The following is a 14,625-nucleotide window of genomic DNA, read 5'->3' as shown; positions in this document are numbered from 1 at the left end:
ATTTCCTTCAGCATATACCACGGTTTTAGACTTCTCTAATGTCAGGAAGCCTCCTTTAGCTCCTAAAGTAACAATGAGAACAAAAATGAACACAAATTGCTTTAACACAGAGTCTAAGTATCATCAATAAATAAATTAGTCAGGATCCAAAACATGGCTACAGAGTTTGAGAAGAGAGAACTGCTGGCTCTGCCATTGCCTGTGCAGGCAAGCACAGTAATCACCTACTGCAGGCTCCAGAGTAAGAGCAATAGGAGCTTAGGGACCTAATAATAAATCAGTGGCTTGCAGGTCAGTTAAATGGCCAAGAAACACTTGAATTCCACCCATTGTGCCCTAATAATGGCCTTGCTTGTAAGCTGCTAAAGACTAAACACATCCAACACGATTTTAATGCTGAATTCCAGGTAGCCCAGCTCCACTACCCACTTGGAAATCACAGCTGCATATCACGCCAGTTTTGCTGGGAGCTTGGTGCCTTGAATGTTGCAGAAGGGTCTTCTCTTATTAGCACCAGGCTTAATCCATTTGGAAATAAGGGACATAGAATTCTCACATCTCACTCTCCATTATCCACACAACCACCTGAACGGGGGAAGAATGTATTTCAACATTTTTCAGCTTTTCCTTTTACATGGTACACCATTAGTTTGTCTTGCATCAAATACACAGTAGAAGTATTTAATAGGATTCACTATAAAACAGGCTGCAGATTAATCCAGCCCTGTCTCCTAACATACAGACATTTTATACTCAGCACCAATGGAGCTGCCTGCAGTGAATGACCCAGGTTTGCTATTAGGCTTCTAGGTCATGGTTTCACCTTGACAACAGCTCTTTCATTTCAAGCTGTAACATTTGCCAGGATCCCTAAGGTGTTTTCATTTTTGTCAGGAAGTAAAGGGAAAAAAAAAAAAAAGTATGAAAAAATGATAAATCTTAATTCACAAGCTACAGGACTATCTCTGTGTCTCCAGCACAAAACTTAAAATCCAATCCAGGACCTGGATGTGTATTAGGAGGCTGCAGATTTAAACCTTGTCCACCATGATCAAACTGGATTTATGGAGCATCATAACTCTCCAGACACCATCCAGCAGCTTATTAATTTAATAGACTCCTGTCCATTCCATGATGTTCCTGCCCTGACAGTCTCTCAAGATAAGGTGAAAGCCTTTTGACAGGACAGAGTGCATATATATTTTCTTCTGTTTTCTTGTGGATGGGGCTGTCGACAACTTGAAATGTGTGGCTCAGCAAATTTGGGGCTTTTTCTTCCCTCTTGCTTTGTAGGGAAGATGACAGAGGTAATGCTACCATGAGCCCCAGGAGTCACAAGGTTATTGCAGTCCTCAATAGTTACTGAGCATAATGGGTAAAAAAATAATTAAAAATGAGACACATTTAGCCTATATTTCATATCCTAAAAATAATGACAACATTTTTCTTAAAAAATTCTAAATGACTGATTCTACTGCAATTTACTTAGAAAAATGAGGGAGAAATACATACATTGAAAAAAAATCTCTGCACTCCGCTTGCATTTATTGTTGCCAGTGGTCTCAGTGTATGAAGTAGTGTTTCTTTTCATATGGTCATGGTGTGAAGTGCAGACTGGGCTTCTTTTCCATCCTGAACATGCTGTCATGGGTGTGTTTTATACTCAGTTTACAGCTTTTTATAGCTTCAGTGCAAAATACATAATTCCATGCAAATCATGTCAGTATTCTCCTATTTCCTCATCTCCTCAAATGAAAAATAATTCCAAGTTTGAACTATGAAATACACTACACAGTAAGTGGTAAGAACATAAGAAAAAAGACCTAAATCATATATATATAAGAACAACTCATATAATTTGGCTGCTACGTAAATGAAATGCACTAATAATGAACAAAAGCATTTTCATATTAGAAGTGGAAATTTAGTTGTACTCTGGTATTTCTTGTCATCTTCCCTTTATTATCTATATGCTTGGAATTTAAAGGGCATGTAATAATATATAGTGTGCTATTATACGCATATCCATAAAGCTGCATAAAATAACCTTTTTATTGTTGATATTAATAAAATATACAAGGCCCTGAACTCTAACTCCCTAAAGCAGAAAATACCTCACTGGATCTATTTACAAAGGTAAAAATAAAAGGAGGAAGAAGTACAGTCCTGCTCTGTGAATTCTTTGAAGCTGAATAGTGTCTGAGGTCCACAACACTGTGACTGCCATCAACAAGCCATAAGAACCACTAGTGATGGAGGGAAAATATTTTCTCCTTCTGCGTCCAGCAACGAAACTACCAAGACCAATTTGCAATACTTTCACTCATAACAGAGACATTTGGCATTCCACTTTCTCAACAACTCTGCAAAACCAAACAGGGATACCAACATCCACTTACCAGTCATGCCCTTATGTCTGTACCCACATTTTCTTCCAATGATTGTGAATGCAGATATATTATTCTATAATACTATACATGCATAATGCTTCTATATTATTCTATGTAAGCATTATGCATATATATTATACTTCTCTTGAGAAATACTTTGCAATTTTTCATTGTGAAAATGAAATCCAAAACAAGCTCTTCCACAGACTTTTGATATTAAGATGTCACATGTGTTCTGTTAAAAACTCAGATTTTTTTTGTCAGTGAATTCAAAGAAGGAACAAAAACCTTTAGCACCATCAAAGGCTTCAGCACATTGTATAGCTAATGGAGGCATCCTGTAGGACAGCAGATGCTGCAGTTTTCTGACTGCCCAGGTGGAACAGACTTAGTAAATGTACTCAATTTGCTTTTTAATAGCAAGTGGAAAAAAGCCCCTTGCAATCTAAAATATATGCCCCAAGTTAACCTTTGGCCTACTAAACAACTTGTTTTCTGACCCAAACCAAATTATACTCATATTCTAATGCAGCAGTGTTTAAACTTCTTATGGCGTTTGACCTCTGTCTCATTAGGGTCCCTGATGCTGTATGTCTGTGGTGCAATTTACCATTACACTGCCTGAAGTTGTAGGGGAAAAAAAAATATGTGCTAGCTGAAAATTCTCTTGCTGGGGAAAACATGGTATCAAGGATCTCACAGAACAATCAAGAAAAATAATCTCGTCACCAAAAATTTAAGTATCCTTCTGTTGCAACAACTGACTTTTCCTCTATGTTAAAAATTTAAATATTTACTTTAAATCAGCAAAATTAATTAAAAACTGTCTTCAATTTTTCCTAGTGGTTTTATGTAACCCTTTTAGAATGTTTGTATTTTCGGTGCATGGCACATACATCAGCTAAATAAGCCGCCCCTGTATCAGTGAAATAAGCAACCAGTTATGTGTTTACTGACTTTCTTTATGTGAATTATGGGGCTCAGCAGCCAGTGGAAGCCCCAGAAGGGTCGAGCACAGCCCTCTGCCTCCAGCCCTGACTTCTGCCCTGCCCTCTCCTCTGTGCTGCCTTTCCTCAAGCTTCTATTAATAAATTAACTACATGACACAATTTCAACGTGGGCAGCTGTCATTTTAACTAATATCATTCTGTAAATCCACCCTAGCAGGCTTCTTCTCTATTGTGATTGGAGAATAGACTTTTTTTGGGCAGCTTTCAAAAGCCACATCTGTTTGAGCAAGGACCTATTCCTTAGCTGCGTGGAGCAGCACTCCCCCGAAATTCCCTCCCCCCGCTCCCCGTTTTTTTGTTCACCAAAGAAAATGACAATTCTCAGATCTCACCCTTAGGCAACATCCTCCCTAGCAAGGATTTTGTTATAGTCGCTCAGTGGGCACCGACTGTGATTTCACTTACGGAGAGACGGAGGCTTTTTATGGCACTCGGCATCCTGTGTCCGCACCACCAGCACAATTAACGGGAGCACCCTGTGGAATCACTTATGGAGATGTCACGCAGTGCCTGTGCAACCGCGCTGGGGCAAGGACGGCTCTTCCTCCTCCTGCATCCCCTCAGAAATAACGAGGGGCATAAACTACTCGGTGAGGCCCGGCAGAGGAGGAAATAACACCAGTAAATCACTAATGGAAATGCAAAACCAAACACTGCCTCACACAAACTGAGATGACGGCTGGCTTAAACATGTGCGAGTCAGTGCCTGCAGCCACCTCCCTTTTGGCAGCCATAGCCGACCCCATGCCATCATCCCGGGCACCAGCACCCATCCCTGTCCCTCCAAGGGGCGGCCTGCAAAGCCATCGTTTCCTAAATTAGGATTTGCAGCAGGAGCCGTGCCCCACGGCTGCCACCTGGCCGGCAGCGCGCTCAGTGGGACGCAACGCAACCCGAGCGGCCCAGACACACGTTACACATGTTGGCTTTCCTGCACAGAGTTATCCTGTGGTGCTCTGCAATCAATTACTGTTATACCACCATCATTAATAATTTTCTTAATGAAAATGATTCTGTTGATCTCCGTTGTATTTTAATTATCAGAGTTAAGCATAATTACACTGCAGCTCTGAGCTGGCATGTAGACTCCTTTAGGGCGCAATTTTGTTTTAACACACTGATAATGTAATTTTACATTGTGTCAGTTGTTTAGTTATTATCCAGTCGTACAATTCCGCTGTATTCCTGATAACAGATAATAACCTTAGCACCTCCTATATCCTGAAGTCATTTAAAAAGCAATATTGGAATTTCACAACTAGCTAACTTAATCGCCTTATGATTTTATAATTCTCACAGCTAAATATTTGTACAGACACTCTGTTTTAACAATGCCACTAAACATACGGTATCCATACATTTCACATAAATGGCTTAAAAAATATCTAGAAAAATGTCTGTTCACGAGCATGGCTTTTAGTCTGTGCAGCTGTGGTTTTTACACTGTTTCTATTCTGGTCAGTCATAATTTATTTTTTAAAATCCTTGCCGTTTCAGTGAAAGATTTGCAATAAATAAATATCCCAGCCCCCTCCTAGCTTGTGGGGAGACTCTTAACTGTGGTCTTAGAGATTTTCCAGGTCTGGTGCACAACTCTGTTAGGCAAAAATGCTTCTAAAAGTACACAATGTAGCAATGATGATACAGTTCATGCATTAATACTTCCTACCACTGCAACTTGCTTGAATTATACTGAAGCTTTTTTCTTTCTTTTCTTTTCTTTTCTTTTCTTTTCTTTTCTTTTCTTTTCTTTTCTTTTCTTTTCTTTTCTTTTCTTTTCTTCTCTTTTCTTCTCTTTTCTTTTCTTTTTTCTTTTCTTTTTTCTTTTTCTTTCTTTCTTTCTTTCTTTCTTTTCTAGAACATCTATTTCTAAATAAGCTTTAATTCATAAAATCTGTCTCTTAAATCTCAGTTTCTAGGACATAAATTACTGAATAGACTTTCTGGAAGTCCATTTTTGAAACAAGAGAGAATTTTACGATAAATATTAAAACAAAAACAGCATTCCTTTTGAATGTAATTACGGTAGTAAAAGTTCCCTTTAAGAAAAGGGAATGGAATAACGGCATGTGCCATGAGTATCCAACTTGTATCAGAATTTGTAAAATGGGATAATAACTATCCCTAATGAACTTCTTTTCTCTTTTCTAACTTGTCCTAGTATTGGGGAAATGTAGCTATAAAAAATACAGGTAGTGATCCCAGATTAAACTGAATAATTAGAATAGCACTTATTTCAAGTGCTGAATATTTATTCCGTAACTATTCACTTTGGATGTACTCTGATGTGTGATTTATAAATAAATGCTTTCTTTATCTAAAGATTTGTATAGAAGATGACTTGTGATTGCACTGTAATAATTTATAAATATAATCCTATTTGTGTGCATCATAATAAATAAATAAATAAATAAATATGCACATCTATATGCAGACATATGCTTTGTTTGTTTGCCTAGGGAAAATATGAAGTATTTTATGCAGAGAAAGAGAGCATTGAAGGCAAATAGGGACTTAGCCAGCTCAAATTCTCTTTCAGTAGAGCCTACACTCTAGGCTCCTGTCCCTGCGATTATTCTGTGTGCAATATGTGGGTGACGACAGTGCTCCCAGCCTCTAGTGAACTGGAAATCAGGCTGACATTCCTATGTTCTCCTGAAGGATCTGGGGAAAATTCTGCTCTCAAAGATATCTCTGTAATGAGCTAAAAGGAAATATGGCATGTGCTTCTGAGTCAGCAGCTGATCAACCAATACTATGTACTGTTAGCCAATTCTAAACTTATCTTCGTCTCAGAAATGCGCCAATTTACTCCACTCATCTCATCCCGAGTTTAGTATGGAAAACAGCTCCCAAGTGACCAAATCTGCTACATGGACAATTCCACACATTGGTTCAGCTAATTGCCTTCAGAAATAACAACGTATTGCTAAGCAAACTAACAAAATTATACACATGCAACTACAACATAACATCAAATTGCAGCTACGTGCCAGCTGACACCGTTTCATTAGAAGTAATGGCACTATAGGAGACAGAAAGCTAACACAAATCAAAGAAATGTAATCTGGAATGATGAGATACAAATTGAAGGGAGAAACATCATTCTATTTATTTATTTTACCATCTTCTATTTGACATTGTTTTGTGATCCAAGCCAATTAATCTTTCTAGTACAAAAATCCCAACAGAGCTTAAGGCAAGGGTAGATGCTTAATGACCAACAGAGCAGCCACCTCAGAGCACAGAGAGAAACAGAACACAGCGCAAGCAAAGCATATCTACATCTTACTTCCTGCATTAGTTTAGTGAAGCAGCAGGTTTTTAACATGTATTTATTCTCAAATTTATCCTCATATAACACATCTATGGTAGAGATGCTAGAATTCACCTTGAGTACTGTTCAACTGACTCATCATACCTTGTTAACCAAGTACTAAAATAACCAGCACGATCAGTGAAACAAAATCCATCACCTTTAAATGAAAATACCACTATTTTGGGTTAATCAGATTGCATCAAACTGAAGCAAGTCCTTACTATTTGAAAAAAAAAAAAAGTTGTATTTCAATAGAATAAATCAGACAGGACCAAAACTATCTAATGAATTAGTTAACGCTTGGAAAATACTTTGAAGATGGAAATCCAACTGGTAAATACGTGCTAAGTATTATTATAACTACAGAAATAATATCATACTTGATAAGACATCATCCTATGGGAATTTGTAGGAGCTATGTTTTAGAGTGAAAGCAGGTTCCCATTATATTACGAAGTTTTTGCAGAAAAGTTTGCCTGTGTGTATTCAATATTATGAGTATTATACATTATGAATGCAGCTCTGGATTCGTGCAAAATGCTTCAGTGTGTTTGATACTTTGCTGCTTCTTCCACTTGGGCTGCAATCAGCAAGCTGTGAAGGGAGGGCAGCTCAACCCTTTTTAGATCTGAGCCCAGTTCTCTAGTACTGCAGGTGTTTCAGGTTGTAGAATGAATGTGTTGACATTCTGTAATTATAATAGAAAGAATTTATAAGACCCTGGTGTGCGACTCATTTTTAACATGCAAATTCCCTGTTTTCAGCGTTTCAACTTTCAAAGGCTTGTGGCAGTTTAAAGGCAATCCTCTTATAAGTGTATAAATTGCAATGATTATAGGAACAAGTTGTAATTGTTTCTAGTAAGTTTTTAGAAGTCTTTGATGTTATGATTAGTGTTTTTGTATGTTAATATATTGATATGGGTGCTTATTTGCCTGGATGCTTGTATGCTGAAATGGTCACTAGGTTGCCTCAGCAAACAAATCTTTGATCTCAGTAGGTCTGTTTGGTTAGAAATAAAACCCAAAAGAAATTAAACAAGAACAGTGCATGTTCTAAAGTATTCACAAAGTGCTGAGATTAGTGATTGAAATACAAGGAAGAAAAGTCATAGTTTTGCAACCTGATCTGTAGGGTAAATGCCAAACGGAGCTACACTAAGTTATTTTTATTCCATGTATTCTAGGGGCGTTTTGTTTATCTTTTAAACATATAGCAATCTCTTTTAAACATATTCTGTAGCTGCATTTAGAAAGCTTTTACAGTGACTGCATCAGAGTGCTGCATAGTCCATGGTGCTATGGACTGAACCCAAGGCTCTTTTTTCCGTTTCAAGATGCAAGACAAAAACCTGTGCACCTTGAACCAAAGGAGCTCTTAGATCTGGTGGGTTAGATAAAGCATCTTTGGCAGGCAGCCTTGTAAGAACTTGTACTGACTTGAAGAAATCTGAAAATTCATGTAAGACACAAGTGACATCCATTACCACTCACCAATACACTCCAGTGAAGCATCATCACATCATGCTGCTACACAGAGACTGGAATGTCAGAGGCAACAACCCTGAAATCCAGTTCCATTTTTCTTATGCTACCATGATGACATAAAGTCTTTTCATAGACCAATCAAATTCTCATTCTTATGAAACTGGATTTCAGCTAGTAGACTACAATGTAATGTAAAATAGAGAAATGATATCCAGTATGCCCAAACAAAAATGTCAAAAAGAATTCACCTATTCAAAGTATATAGGTTTCACTGATGTTTCCCAGAGCACTAACTCTCAGAAAGAAATGGATAGTATGTTTTATGCCAGCTGATGTCCTTCAGTGTTTATAAAGCATTTAATAAACTACAGGTACCATGTGGGTTTTTGTATCACTAAAAGAAAAAAAGGTGAAACCGGAACATGGAAGAAAAATGGGAACAAAACCTGACATTAAGGGGAGACTTAGAATTATTTTATAAATTTATATATTAAACAAGTGTGCAAGAGGTACATATTTATCTCAGTAGCTTACACAAGAAAGTAAAGAAAAAAAATCAGTTTGTATTTACCTTTGCTGTACACAATGCAGTTGTTTTTGTTGTCTTCTACTCCTTGCCAAGTCACATCCAGCAGCCACTTGGGGCCAGCAGTCAGTACCATAGGGACTGAAGCCTTTGTCTTCTGTAGGAAGGATGATAACAAACAGATGCCATTTGTTCACCTTGATTAAGAACTTGAATAATAATGGTAATAATCATTTTATTTGCAAACAACAAAATCTCGAAACCCATAAGCCAAAGTCTTATTCCCCTGCCTCAGGATTTTTTTAAAGAAGATACAAGCAGGAAGCTTTAGTTCTTTCATTGATTGAATGGTGAAACTATTATCAAGGATTTTCCGAATGATATTGGATCAGATCTCCAAGATTAGATGGATCTCTGGTGGCTGAGAATTATAAAGGGAATGCAGATGACTTTCACAGCAAAGAGCCAAGTGTTTAGAAGTGAACTTTAGATACATTGTGCCTCATTATCAATGAGATCTCACTATTTCCTGAAACAGACAGGGAAAAATTTAAAGAATTGGTATCCATTTCAAAGATCTGTCCTGGGTAACATTTGTATTATCATAGGAAATTGTTCTGAATGGAGAATGAAATTTTTTCTCCCCTTTGCCATGTGCTGATGTGTGATTTTATTATGCCTGAGATAGTTATAATGTTAATGATTCACTGCAAAAAGACTATAAAACAAGTTGTATTAATACAATCAAAGACTTAAAAGTAAAGCATGACATCATCACACCTGAAAGGCATGCAGGCAATTTACCATCTCCTGTCTGTATTTCAGACTCTATACTTAGGGATTTTTTACTTGAGGCAATAAGGCAGAGACCTGAAATTTATTAAAACTTAACTCCTTTTACTAATCAAATGGCAAAAATCCTGTGGGTAATTCTGAGTTTGTCAGTATGGAGTAGTTAGACTTTTACCATAGACAGTTCTTCTCCTCTGTATCAAGAGCAAAACCACAAAAGAGAGTACAAAGTAAAACAGTCACAACATAACTTTAAATTATTTTTTTTGGGATTTAATTCTGTCCAAGACATTGCAACATTTTGTAAGAGAATTTAATTATTTTTATGCTCTACCAATAATTCTCTAGTTGTCTCAACCTATTTTTTTTTGCAATATTCTGTATTACTGACCAAAATAAAAAAAAAATAAGATACAAAAAATCCTATTTTCATGGACATTCCGGATGCTTTGCCAATATTTATTATTGTTAAGTATTCTAGAAATGCAGTGAAGAATAAAAACAGTTACCACAGAACATATTACATTCATAAAATGTACCTGAAAATATTTATTCAAAATAAGATATTGCTTAAAATATTTTAGTTATGTAAGATAAATCAATAACCTTAAATAATATATATTTACTATAATTACATTAATATATTAATAAAGATGATAGAAGAAGATTAAATGTAACAGGTCTTCATATTTTTGTGGGTTTTTTATCTGTTTAGGCTGCAATACTGTTTTATCAAGTACACTACATCTTACTTATTTTCATTTTAGATTTTACATTTTTCATACAGATGTTTGTGCATAAATCACACTTTTATATGCACTCCATGACATTATTCATCTTCCCTATATATTGGAAAAAAAACCAAATAGAAATTATGAATGAAATTAGGAAAAAGGAAGGTAACATCTAGCAAAAATATACCTATCTAGTGTAAAAATACTGAAACAAAAGACATGCAATGTCTCAACTCCTAATGCTGCTTTCTCTGTGGGAAGTTGCAGAAAGTATGTTTTGCTTATATGGAGTATTAAAAGAGTCAACCCAACTGCATGCACTAGTATTCTTAATTTAAATTCTAATTAATAATTGACCAGTAAACAAAACAATTTTATTTTTTTTAAATTCAGTTAAGTTTCTATGAAAATTATCAAGAAGCCTGGTATTGTCAGTTATTAAATCAGTGTAAAGCATATACATATGGGCTACATAGAAAAAAAATGACAGAAACAAGGGAAGAACTGAAAAAGAAATGCAACAGATGAGATGAAAGGTAATCAAAGTAACACCTCTATCTTCTATCATAGAAAAGTCTGAACTTTACTGCAATTTACTCCAAAACAGTACTAAGGATGCCACAGTAACAATTTAGGGTGGCTTTCCTCCCACAGCTGAGAATCATACCCAAATTGAATACAAACTGTAGCAAGAATGTTGGCAACCATGGCTGCATAGCAATAATGAAGAGGAGGATCAGGACACTCTCCAGTACTTGATGCATTTCTCCAAGTGCCATTTCAGTCAAGCCTTTAACATGTTTTTGTGCTTATATGTGCTTTCAGCCTCTGGTAATCCCAAGTGCAATCAAAAGACAGTGAAATAGTATCCAGGTAGGAGACTTTTCCAAGTACACCACAAATTATTAAGACATTCAAAAAAAGGTTTCAGGTTTTTTTTCCAAAGTTGGAGGCCAAGCTAAAAAACAGAACAAACCAAAATTTTATCTTTTAAGTGCAGAAGGGATCATCTATTTAATTTTCACAAGATCTAATTCCTATTTCTGGTTTACTTCTTTCCAGACGTTTGACATTTCATTGTGTCTCTTCCATCTCTAAGGGTATTATCTACATTAAGGTGGTATCAAAAAGCCTCAAATAATATCAGGATCTTCTTGTGCTGGGCAATAGTTTATCTACATAGACAGGACAAATAATATGTCCTGGGAAAGGATTATACTTAACCACATACTGCTGAGGAAGAATGAGATACAGAGATACCGTTTGACTTTCTCATGGAGATTAATTTCTCCTTTAGTAAGTGGTAGGCTTAGTCCCAGGCCACTGCCCCAGTTTTCTCCAGACAAGGAGAAGGGCCCAGGCCTCATCCCTTCTGAGATGAAGCAGTGGGGGCAGCAGGTAGACTGAGCACCAGCAGTCAGCATGTGTGTCTGCTTTGCCATTTCCCATTTACAGGGCTTTTTCGGAACTTAAAGAACTCCATGGTTATCACTAAATTAGCTTCCAGGTCAGCTTGGCAGCTGAACTTGTAATCAGCTCTGCAGCTGTAAGTGGTCTCTAAACACTAGAGATAGGCTGGAGGAGGAACAGGGTGTTTCATCTCACAGCTCTGCTAGCCCAGAAGAACTGGTGGACACCTCAAAAGAATTTCCCATTCTCCCATAGCTCTGCTCCCAAGCTGCACAGATATGTAAATAAACTTATTTTAATATGAAAGCAAAACTTCACAAGACCCCAGCTGCTTGTAAAGCTTGGCAGCTCCACCGAGGGATACCAGCAGTGGCTTCCCTTTGATGCACCTTACTGTCATATTGTGTGAGCTGTAAGGCAGGTCAGGACCACGGCAGCAGTTCTTGGGGTCTGGCATCCTTTGAGGTTTACACATTCATAGGTGTTCACCACTGAGAGAGGCTTGCTCTTGTTGTGCCTTATTACATAGTAAGAACTGAAGCAAGCCTGCTGATTCAGGAAAGGCCATTTCCTTAAAATGGTTAAAATGAAAAGACCCCAGTCCAAGATAACAAGAAGCTATGGTTAAATCAGTCATGCCTTTATCACCTCAAGATTAGACTACTGCAATGCGCTATACCTGAGGCTACATTTTAAATCCATTTGAAAGCTGAAGCGGGTGCAGAATGCGGCAACCCGCTTCTAAAGCAGGATATCGTGCTTTGAGCGCATTACACCAGTGCTTTTTAATTTGCACTAAGTGCCTGTGGAATTTAAGGCACTGGTTACAACCTCTGAAGCCCAGGACCCGTCTGTTTGAGATACCTAATTGAGACCTGCCAGGTCCTTTGTCTCAATGGCACAACTGCAGCTGAGAACCACCAAGGAACATGAAAAAGGGCTTTCTTGGCTTGGCACGGAGAAAGTCTTGGCAGGGCAACATGTTCTTCATGACAGCTCTTTTACCTTTGGGACATCATCCTACTTGAGTGTTCATGTTCATGCTCTCAGAGAGTTCTATGAAAATCATCCTGTAATTCATAAGATTTATCTGTCATACTGCAAAATTGAGTTGGTCATTCCCAAAACAGTGGTGGTAGGTGTTACCTACTTTACACTCTTTTGTTTGGGTTTTTTTAAAGTACTAGCAGGAATATCTCTAGCTTAAGAAATGTACCTTTTTACACACATGGAAAAAGTTTTCTTGATACAGAAGCAACCATATTGCAGCTGTTTACATATAAGACTTCAAAACCCAAACATAATTTTATTTCTCCCTCCAAAAGAACTGCTACACAAAAGCTTACAAAACATTCGCCCTGCTGCCCAAGTATAATCACGGGGATCTGCTAACATGGGTGTCTGTAAGATGGGGCCATACAGTAATTACCTCACATTTTTCAAACGAGGGCACATTACAGACCCACAGTATTGTTCACTGCTCTACACTAGGAAACTGTACATTCTACACTTGAGCAAGGTTTCCCTGAAAATGCAATTTCTGCTAATGTTTTCATGCCATAACTAGACAAATTTGACAAGGACAAGCAGGGTCAAAACTGTGATCTCTCAGGGAACAATTAGAATTAGCTAATGAGGATAAAAGAGGTCAGGCATGCATCCACTTTTCACTAACCTTTGAAGCAACTGGACAAACAAGAGAGGTAACCCTCAATAAATGTTTATATTCAGTCAAGAGGTTAATGGAGATAAAAATAGCCATCATAGCAAGCCGAAAATAGTTTTGCACTCTTGCTAAATGGAATCAGTGCTGACAAGTAACATTAGATGGGCTCTTCCCTGCAAAGATTTCTAACATATGATGTGTGTGGCCTGGCAGAAACTTGAGGAAACCCCCACGCTGAAGAAAAATACAGCATGATCAAGGTTGTTTGAAATCTATGAAATTTTGATGTCAAATGCCTGATCAGTGCTAGCAGTTTCTTCAGAAGCTGTGCTACTGAGCTCATGTTTAGTAAGTCACTGTGACATGACCATCTTGTCCCAGGCATGGGGTTCCAAGAAGTGTTCAACATTATTTAAGGAGATGTACTGATACTCAAAGGCTTTGTTTCTTACATACCGTATTTTGATTCCTGCAAATAGATTTTCTTCCTAAATCTTCCAAAGAGCCTGAGTTCCCATGAAGGATACAGAATATTACCAGAATATCTTCATGACCTTGGAGAAAGTTCCAATGCCCCCTTGGCAGAGTTAGTTTATATAGTCAATTAAAACCAAGAGTGTACTGGGAGTAGAGCTGTAAACATATCTCAGGTGTCTTCAGATATGAGTCTGGGCTAGCAAAACACCAGTTAATACACTGACAGAAGTTTCTTCTTTGAAATTCAAATTAAATTCAATTGGATCATCACAAGGTTGACATGCTGAAACTGCAGAACATCTCCTCTTGAGAGGTTGAGTTCACCTTTGATGATCACCACACTCAATTCAGCAAACTTTGTAGGCTCATCAACTCAATTCAGTTGGGAAAGGCTCCTAAGGGTCATTCTGGACAGTGCAAGAACAGATATCTGTATAGGTCTCAGACTACCACTGATTAATTAATATTTGTTTTAAGATGTTTTTGAATAAAGAGTGATAACTCCATTTAATCACCTCTCACACTGACTGTCTAAATGCATTTCTTTACTTTATGACTGATTACAAGTTCATGAAGCTGTAAGACAATCCCATCCAAGCAGCCTGATGGACAGACAGAGATCCCCATTTTGTTGTTCATTTGTCTGCAATCAGCTGGACTGTCTTTCACTTCCTGTAGCTTCCCTGAAAACTCTTATCTTTTTCCAAGGAGATTCAATCTTGGAAGAATATTTATCTCAAGGGCTTTTCTGGAACACCTGCCAGTCAAGGCCTGTGGCAGCACTTCACAGTGCCACAGCTTTCTTTGCTAGACA

At 37.5% G+C, this 14,625-nt stretch overlaps 1 protein-coding gene across 2 annotated transcripts in view; it reads right to left on the bottom strand.

The window, feature by feature from the left end:
* Window positions 1–14,625, bottom strand: part of ZFPM2 (zinc finger protein, FOG family member 2) — a 308,818-nt gene that overhangs the window by 103,715 nt on the left and 190,478 nt on the right. For both annotated transcript variants that reach the window (XM_054271098.1, XM_054271181.1), the window contains one exon: window positions 8,778–8,889. In XM_054271098.1, the coding sequence (XP_054127073.1) occupies window positions 8,778–8,889 (112 nt within the window). The remainder of the gene's footprint in view (window positions 1–8,777; window positions 8,890–14,625) is intronic.

The sequence above is a fragment of the Melozone crissalis genome, unplaced genomic scaffold (genome assembly GCF_028551555.1).
Source record: "Melozone crissalis strain CALT ecotype California unplaced genomic scaffold, PUWL_Pcris_2 ptg000002l_1, whole genome shotgun sequence".
Taxonomy (NCBI): domain Eukaryota; kingdom Metazoa; phylum Chordata; class Aves; order Passeriformes; family Passerellidae; genus Melozone; species Melozone crissalis.
The sequence above is the reverse complement of the archived record's forward strand: the minus strand, read 5'-3'. Positions and strand labels throughout refer to the sequence as shown.